A 9,052-nucleotide genomic window follows, 5' to 3' on the forward strand; every position below is an offset into this window, starting at 1 on the left:
ATATCCAACCTAAAAATAACCACTTAAGAGTCATCCAGACGCTTTAAATTCAACAAAAAGAATTAACATTTTAAATTTTTCAATACCATATATCATCATGATCATTCATATAAAATCTACGAAAAGATCACAGGATTGGTGTTTATTTTTTTGTTGATCTATGAACAAGTATCCAATTGTTTAAGTTTGTCGTTTTAACGTCCTTCTCGAGTAATTTTCACTCATATGAGGACGCCATCATTTGCCGACGGAGAGCTGCAAACTTTTTCCTATAGGCAGTGCACATGTATGAACAAATTAATGTCCAATGACCAGTGAGGGATCTTTTTCGTACCAGTACCAACTTTGACATAGGACCTCGGTTTATACGGTTCGCATCGGAAGCACTGGTCTCCATTCCCATAGTGGGAACCCGCGACGTAAGGTTCAACCCCTTTCATCGCGTCTCTAGAGTAGACCCACTAACCACTATGTCACGCGGTAGACAGTATCCAGTTAAAAAAACATATAGAACACAAGACTTCGTTCAATTTTATCATGTGAAAATAACAGATGAGTATAAAAGATTTAATTGTTGATTTTTTTTTTTATTTTCTGATAAGACTAATTAATGTTAGAGTAATTGTTCTCATTATACCATGAAAAGTCTACTGAAATTGTACACAAATACCATCATGATAAAAACAAAAGGCCAAGGGGCCACATCGCTTACCTGAGCTAGGAAAAAGCACAAATTAGATCCTTATTGAAAAGTTTACTGAGGGGATGGGGAGGGGGCTTGAATTCTAATACTACTTGAGAATGCCTCCATATCAATACTGCATGTAACTTCTTGAGAAAAAGATTTTTCAAGATTTTTTTAAACATTTAATTTGTATATGTTACTTTGTAATAATTTGAATTTGACTCCCCATTGTTTCCCTCCCTACCCCCATTGTGGCCCCACCCTATCCCTAGAGGTTATGATTTGAACAAACTAGTATCTACACTACCTGTAGATGTTTTCAGATGAATATCACTAATCATGGATTTGCAGTACTGGCGAAGATAATTTTTAAGATTTCGGATTTTTATCAGATTTCCTTGTATATTCCTATGTAAAACTTTGATCGGCCATTGTGGCCCCATCATTACCCACGGGGGTCATGATTTGAACAAACTTGAATGTACACTACCTGAGGATGATTCAACATGAGTTTTATCTTTCCTGTCCCAATAGTTCTTGAGAAGAATTTTTAAAAGATATTTCCTATATATTCCTATGTAAAATTTGATCGGCCATTGTGGCCCCATCATTACCCGCGGGGGTCATGATTTGAACAAATTTGAATGTACACTACATGAGGATGATTCAACATGAGTTTCAACTTTCCTGTCCCTATGTATCTTGAGGAGAAGATTTTTAAAGATTGTTCCTATATATTCCTATGTAAAACTTTGATCGGCCATTGTGGCCCCATCATTACCCGCGGGGGTCATGATTTGAACAAACTTGAATGTACACCACCTGAGAATGATTCAACATGAGTTTCATATTTCCTGGCCCAATGGTTCTTGAAAAGATATTTCGTAGATTTTTTTAAGAATACCATTAATTTTTCACTTATTCCAATTATCTCCACTTGGAAGAGAGCGTGACTCTTTATTTGAGCAAACATGAATTCCCTTTACCCAAGGATACGTTTTAACAAGTTTGGTTGAAATTGGTCCAGTGGTTTTTGAGAAGAAGATGAAAATGTGAAAAGTTTACGACGACGACAACGACAGACAATGGACACATTTTGATCAGAAAAGCTCACTTGAGCCTTTGGCTCAGGTGAGCTAAAAAAAAAAGCATACAAACCCTTTAGTTGTTTGTCAAGGTTTGTAGAATCATCATTTAGGTTTAGGCTGTGAATATCATCTACAACACATATTACTTGTATTATGTAATATATATACAATTTTATATGGTATAAATATGTGAGTATAATATATTTATTATAAGTAACAAGAGTGTGTTGTATCAGGTATATGTTATTATGAAACTCAAATAAAATTATTTATTATATGATTGAATAATTTCCGCCTCTCTGATTGGCTTAGATCCAACTATGTTAGAAAAATACTACGTTGTATTGACCTGAACGTGACGTTCAGGTCAATACAAGGATTTATTTCCTCTACATTGATCTAAAAATAGTTTGGGAAATTCCAAATTGAAACAAATTGTTTTGGAAAGCTATTCAAACGTCTGTGATCTTTTTTTCATGTGAAAAAAAAACATAATCGAATATATATTTTAGGGTGAGGGTGGTAAGAGGGGATGCAGGGACCCCCCTCCAACAGGTATACTGAACAACAATTTTTACTTGTTGGCAGTCAGTTTTCCCTGAAAAACCTCTTCCTTTCAAAATCTATCCTATAAAAAGACTGACATTATATTTTTTTTTTCATGGCAACTAAAATTGATAAAAAAAACATTTTAAATTTATACGACTGGTAAGGTTTATTCACATTTTAATTCTGTTTCTCTCTTGTATTTGGCTAGGACTTAATTAAATGCAAGTTAACAAGTAATGAGCTGTATCATTTTATCAGTGAATCATATAATAAAACAATTATTGCTGTTTTTTTCGGTCAATACAATGATTTAGCCATCTTCGAAGTACAATATTCACCTCGCCCTTCGGGCTCGGTGAATATTGTACTCCTCAGATGGCTAAATCATTGTATTGACCTTAAAAACAGCAATAATTGTATAACATGTACTTTCATGACCTCTGCATACCAAATAAATGAAACAAAAATATATATAATCTTAATTTTCATGTACTTCCATCAGAGCGTAAAACAGATATGAACAAAAAACCACTGATGTAACCATCAATTATCGCCCGGGAAAAAAATAAAGTAAACAATGGAAATAAGTCTTGTTCATCAAACCGCTTTGATATATCCGAAAAAGACATGCATGTAAATGATGGAGACGATAGTCGAGAATATTTTGAAAACTTATAGTCGGATGAAAATAAAAATGATACTCTTTTAAACTTTATCATTTCCTCAAGTAAATGTTGGCTGCATAAAATATTAATTGAAACCAGACACATGCATCACCATTTTCAAACTATATCACTTTAAGAACAAAAATACGAACTGTGTAAAAAAGGTTTTTATGCGATAAGTAAAATTCGATGTTGTAAAAAAAGGGACCTGTGGGTTTTTTTTATTGTAAATGGTAAGCAACTTTTTATGTTAAATATTAAAATCATATATATTTTTACAGATTCACTTTATGGAAGTAAATATATTGTATATCGCGTTATTTATAAAGGTAAAGAACATTCTGATTTACAATCTTTCTAATGTTTAGAAAACCTTTAATTCTGAATAACTTCTCCCACCTTTATCCCATATACCAACACTTAAAACTGATATGTAAAGAGAAGTCCGGTCCTCCGGGCTTCAATAATTAAATTTGTCTCGATTTTTCGACATAGTATAAGAGAGGAAAATCGAATTTTGAATATTATTTTTAGTGTTTTTATAAGTTAGTTATATTTAAATGTGGACTTCATTAATTGTCATCATTACAACTATAACTATTTCAAACCTGGTTTGGTTAAGAAATTTAATTATTTAATTACGTGCAATTATCTGCAATTTTTTCCTTGGTGTAAGCAAGTTTGAGGTGAAACCTACTGAATGTATCATCTTATTTTTCAAATGTATGTCCTCTTGTCATTTTTCAGACTATACACAGACATCGTAGCAACATCTAAGGGTATATAATCTGTTCCAAGACATTTGGAGAACCAACATTGTACCAACAGAGTTGAAAATGGACTAGTTATAAAACTACCAAATAAGGGGGATAAAGAGGAGTGCAATAACTGGTGAAGGTTATGGGATAAAAAATAACAGTGAATTTAGAAAGTAATATACATCCCAAGAATGGAAAATCTATCTTTATTCATTCAAAAGTTTTAGGCAATTTTAAGTGATGTTTAAGTTTTTTGAAAAGAAAGCCAAACTCCAAGGTCAAAGATTAAACAAAACAGGTACTTTTAGAAAGGTTGCAGGGAATACATATATGTAATTTTTTAAGAAGTCCTGTCTCTTCTTTTTTAAAAGATACCCGGGTATGACAAATGAGTTTTTGTGACAGATGGATACACGAATGCTTTCGCGAAAGCGGGGTACAAAATTGCGTTTGATAGTGTAAATCGAGAAAGTTTATTGACGCTCTTATGACTGAATGACCTACCATCGGAGATTATTGATATCATCAGGGCACTGCTTGAAGGATCTCAGTGTAGTGTGATGGTTTACAATGCTCAAACAAAGAGGTTCCCAGTAACATCCGGATTGAAACAAGGCTGAATTTTTACGCTTTTGCTCTTTTTAGGTCACCTGAGTAAACTCGGGTGACCTATTGCTATCTGTTTTCGTCCGTCGTCGTGCGTCGTGCATCGTCCGTTAACATTTGAACATCTTCACCTTCTTCTCTGCAACCACTGAACCAATTTCAACCAAATTTGCCACAAAGCATCTAAGGGTGAAGGGAAACAAAAATTTTGGATTTCATGATCCCTGCCCCCCTGGGGCCTGAGGGGTGGGGCCAAAACCACTAAAATTAATGCAATCTTTAAAAATCTTCTTCTTTACTCCTGGACATCAAGCAGTCAAACTGTTTGCATGATTGTAATCAGCAATGAGCCCTCTACCAAAATTGTGAAATTCATGGCCCTGGGGTCAGGGGTTCTAGTGCTAGGGCGGGGCTAAATAAGTAGGCAGTAAAAATGCATTATTTCTTTGAAAATCTTCTTCTCTGCTCCTGGGTATTAAATAAACCAAAATTATGAATTTTATGGCCCCAGGGTCAGGGGTTCTGGTGTTAAGGCGGGGCTCTAATGATTATATAGTGAAAGTACATGAATTCTTTGAAAATCTTCTTCTCTGCTCCTGGGTATTAAATAAACCAGCTAAGTACATAGTTATAATGAGCAAGAGTGCCTCTACCAAAATTGTGAATTTTATGGCCCCAGGGTGAGGGGTTCTTGTTTTAGGTTGGGGCTCTAATGATTATATAGTGAAATGCATGAATTCTTTGAACATCTTATCCTTTGCTCCTGGTTAATATGCTAATGATCTAATTACATATTTAAGGCCAGGATTTATTTTATTTTCAGTTTTACAAACCCTCCGCTCAAGGTTTTGAATTTTCAGAAAAAAATAAAACAATTTTTTTTCTTTCCGATGTCAAATTTGAGTCGGGATCGAGAATTCAAATTTACGAACTTGCACTTCCGGTTTTAAGATGAAACGGCGGGTAAATAAAGCTAGATCTGAGAAGATAACTTGGTTTAGTGTAAAATTCATCGATACGAGTGCCATTCAAAACGTTTTACCCGTTCAAAGGACAAATAAAATGCTGACGACTTTGCTGCACAATGACATGCTGGTGAGATAATTATGTATTCGTTTCAAAAGTATCTGTCTGTAAATTATTTTCCTCCCCCAGGTTTTAAACTGCCCGTGGTAGTTATTGCATATTGCCAGCGACATTGTTACAGTTTAGGTCTCTGTTATAGCTTACAGTCTAAGCATCATTCTTCAGAAAAGGGTTGCTTATGCATCAGATGTAATGAATAAAACTATGGGAGAAGTTAAGTCCATTTGAGGAAGAAATAAACAATAACCTGAAGAAATAAAAAAAATCAACTTTTAAAAGGCGGCAAGAATATACAAATATATACAGGCATGTAGTATCATTTGTATCAGCCAGAAAAATTATTTTACACTTAATTGAAAAAATGTTCACCCTACTTCCCAATACTCCCTGTCTGTTTTATGATAGGAATTATAATTTTAGGCATCAAGTAAATTTTAGAACAATGTCTACACATTCACCTAACACATATTTAAAAAATGAAGATATATTGAAAGACTTTTAAAGAATTGATTTTTTAAAATATATTTTGACCAACATCAAAAAATTTATATAACTGGCCCAAACTGGCAGATGATGAAATAAGCAATCAAATGTTCTACTTTCCTATTTGTAAGCATTATGTGTCCAATGGTAAGGAACCTATTAGAATAGCATAAAAAAAGAATGTACAAATGTTAATAATTGATTTATCAAAAAAAAAATTTATTTCCTTCTCCTTCGGGACTTTTTTCTTCTCATGTTTATAACTAAACCTAAACATAAAAAACAATGCTGGCCTTATAATGAAGAAAGGGGTCTCTTTCAAAATAGATAATTTCAGGGCCGCTGGGTTAGGGGTACAAGGGGGGTACTTTGACTAAAAATAAATTAATGCTTTGAAATCTGCCCTTTGATAAGCAATGGTGCCTCCTTCATAATTTGAATTTCATGGCTTTTGGATTAAAACACGAACCAAATGCAATCGCTGAAAAGTTGTTACATGATACCCAGGTGACCTATAAGGCCTGTGGGCCTCTTGTTAATGGCCATAGACTGGTTCATGAGGGAATACACCAGAGAGAAGAAAAATGGCTTTAGATGGAGAATGGAAAATAAAGTGGACGGCCATGTGCTCAGAAAAGATCAGCACAACTAGAAAGAGCATTTTTGACGGGCGAAAGGAAGAGGGAAAAGGGCAGGCCAAAACAACATATCAATAAAAACAGAGATAGAGCTGAAAGAAATGACGTTGAATCAAAATGGAAGGTAACAAAAACAAAGCAAATAAAGGAACTGAGTGGAGGTACTGTATAGCTTCCCAATGTGTCAGCTACAGAGGCAGGCCTAAGTAAGTAAGTAAAAAGTAATTACTTGTACCTCGTAACATAATCTCTTCTTCAGGTGAATTGTTGTCTTTATCTTTTTCTCCGGTACTTAACTCTGAAATTTAAATTTCATTGAGTTTATATCGCTCTAATAGATGTCAATGAATAGTACAATGTGAAAAATTACCTCTTCTGTGTCTCCATCTAAACACTAGACATCCTATACCGAGAAAAAGCACTATAGTGACGATTAGACTAGAAATTATTATTATTATTATTGACGTGAATGGAATTGCATTGGATGTTTTCTCGGAAGATGAGGTATCATTGGCAGATGCACTGTCCTTTGTAGTTATTTCTATCGTTAAAGGAAGAGTAAATAAGGTCCTGCAAAAGAATAGGATATATATAGCTAATTTTTTAATTGTAAGATTAGTTGATAATCATTGATAATCACTGGCTTAATAATTCTAGCAGTATATTAAAGGTTTCCGTACGCACGTGCTAGATTTCAGTACATTGGATGAAACATTATGGAAACACCCAGGATCTGTTTTAACCAAAAAAAAAAAACGTTTATATGACACTATAGCTCACAGGTATTTCTTTCAGTTGGAATAAAAGTTAATTATATACATACATCTCATCATTCTGCATTAAATGTACATTGTTTTATTCATTTGCTTACAGCTTGAAATATAAATATTATTACTATTTTAAGAATAAAATAATGTCAATTATAATAATCTTATCATAGTCAATTTGAACAGTATTACAAAGATATTTAATCATTATAAACTGTTTAACAATTTCATTGTCAAGTATTTTATTTCAAATGTAGACATACAGACGTAAACAGCATTAGACCAGTACGTTGTAGTCGGGCAGTTGTTCTCATTAGATTTGCATTGATAAACATCTATTCGGCGAGCTTTAAAATTAAACTCTGGACACATACCTTGAAAAAAAAATATAAAAGTAATCATCATCAATTAAATTGTGTATCTTATCTTTCCTCTACCTCTAATTAATAAACAATAGTATTCCCCATACTTTGCTGTATCCAAACTTTTTGAAGACATTGCTGTGTTATTTGCCCGTTTTCGTCCTTGAGGCAGTGATAGTAATTTGGGTCTTTGCATTGCAGAGCCATTGATGCCCTACCCCAATCTTCTGTGGATTCTGGACATTTCAGCACGCCTTCAGATACCATGAATTGCCACAGAATTGATACAAGTACTATTTGATAGGTGTGTTCCATGTTTACGCTGAAAATATTTCTTCTTAATTAAATATTCAAATGTCTACATGTATAAAAAATAATGAGAGGGTAGTATTCGATGACTAACGTACGTACTACGTAGTAATATTACAGATCTAGACGATTTCCAAATATGGAAGACAAGAACTGAAAATTGCTATAAATATACATCATGTACACGTAATTATGTTTCTATCCAATCAAACAACCGCATTTTACATACGCCAAAACATATTTTAAAAGAACAAGAAAACATGTGCTTTTGTTTTATCCTCAAAAAGATGTTTTAGCAAAAAATCTTTATAAGTAAGATGAAAACTTTTGAAGAATAAGGTATTCCCCACATATTTACCGTGAATAACCTTGACATTTTTATCTCGGCAAAGAAAAAAAATGCATGATACAATGTAATCGTTTACGGAGGAATAAATCACACCAGCTACACTGTAGTTCCTATCAAGTTCAATTACATTGTATAACATTTACCAGAATATACTCCTGTATATGTTGGTAAATATAATTTTGTTTAGCCATTCGATATATCATGGATTTCATAAGCGCCAAATACTACACTATGCAGACTTTTAATGGGCATAAGGAAAGGCGGAAAACGTGGAGAAAAGAGTTATACATGAATGCGTTTTATCCCAATATCTTACCTCGCATACCAGAAACTGTATGGACGGTTTTGTTATAAACACTCGAAAAATAATTAAGACGGTTATCCTTTCGATAAGATTTTCATGTCAGGCTCTAAAAACTGAAAATTTTCCGTATTTATATAAACTTTTTTAACTTTTTTAATCCGACTTAAAACGTTTTCTAAGCTTTCAAGTCGTGTTTGTTCACGGTAGAATTGTCATAAATACATGTATTATATTATTCCTAAATGTACATAAAGATTAGAAAAAAAATTGTTCCAAAAAAATCTTTTGAGCAAAAACTAGAAAACCACGTGTTTTATTTATTTTCTCACGTGTTTGTATAAATGCTGTTATCTAATTGGTCAGAAAGACTAGCAACTTATTTTCTGTGTATTTATAGTAATTC

At 33.3% G+C, this 9,052-nt stretch overlaps 1 protein-coding gene across 1 annotated transcript; it reads right to left on the reverse strand.

Moving 5' to 3' along the window:
- Window positions 1-6,053: 6,053 nt before the first annotated feature.
- Window positions 6,054-8,003, reverse strand: LOC134244399 (uncharacterized). The gene is made up of 6 exons (XM_062726673.1): window positions 7,795-8,003; window positions 7,589-7,699; window positions 7,243-7,291; window positions 6,929-7,128; window positions 6,788-6,856; window positions 6,054-6,076 (listed from the first exon to the last, which is right to left on the reverse strand). The coding sequence occupies exons 1-6, from the start codon at window positions 8,000-8,002 to the stop codon at window positions 6,054-6,056; spliced, it is 660 nt and encodes a 219-aa protein (XP_062582657.1). The 5' UTR covers window position 8,003.
- Window positions 8,004-9,052: the final 1,049 nt, after the last annotated feature.

The sequence above is a fragment of the Saccostrea cucullata genome, unplaced genomic scaffold (genome assembly GCF_032062105.1).
Source record: "Saccostrea cucullata isolate Sc308-1 unplaced genomic scaffold, CSIRO_AGI_Scuc_v1 ctg2444, whole genome shotgun sequence".
Classification (NCBI taxonomy): domain Eukaryota; kingdom Metazoa; phylum Mollusca; class Bivalvia; order Ostreida; family Ostreidae; genus Saccostrea; species Saccostrea cuccullata.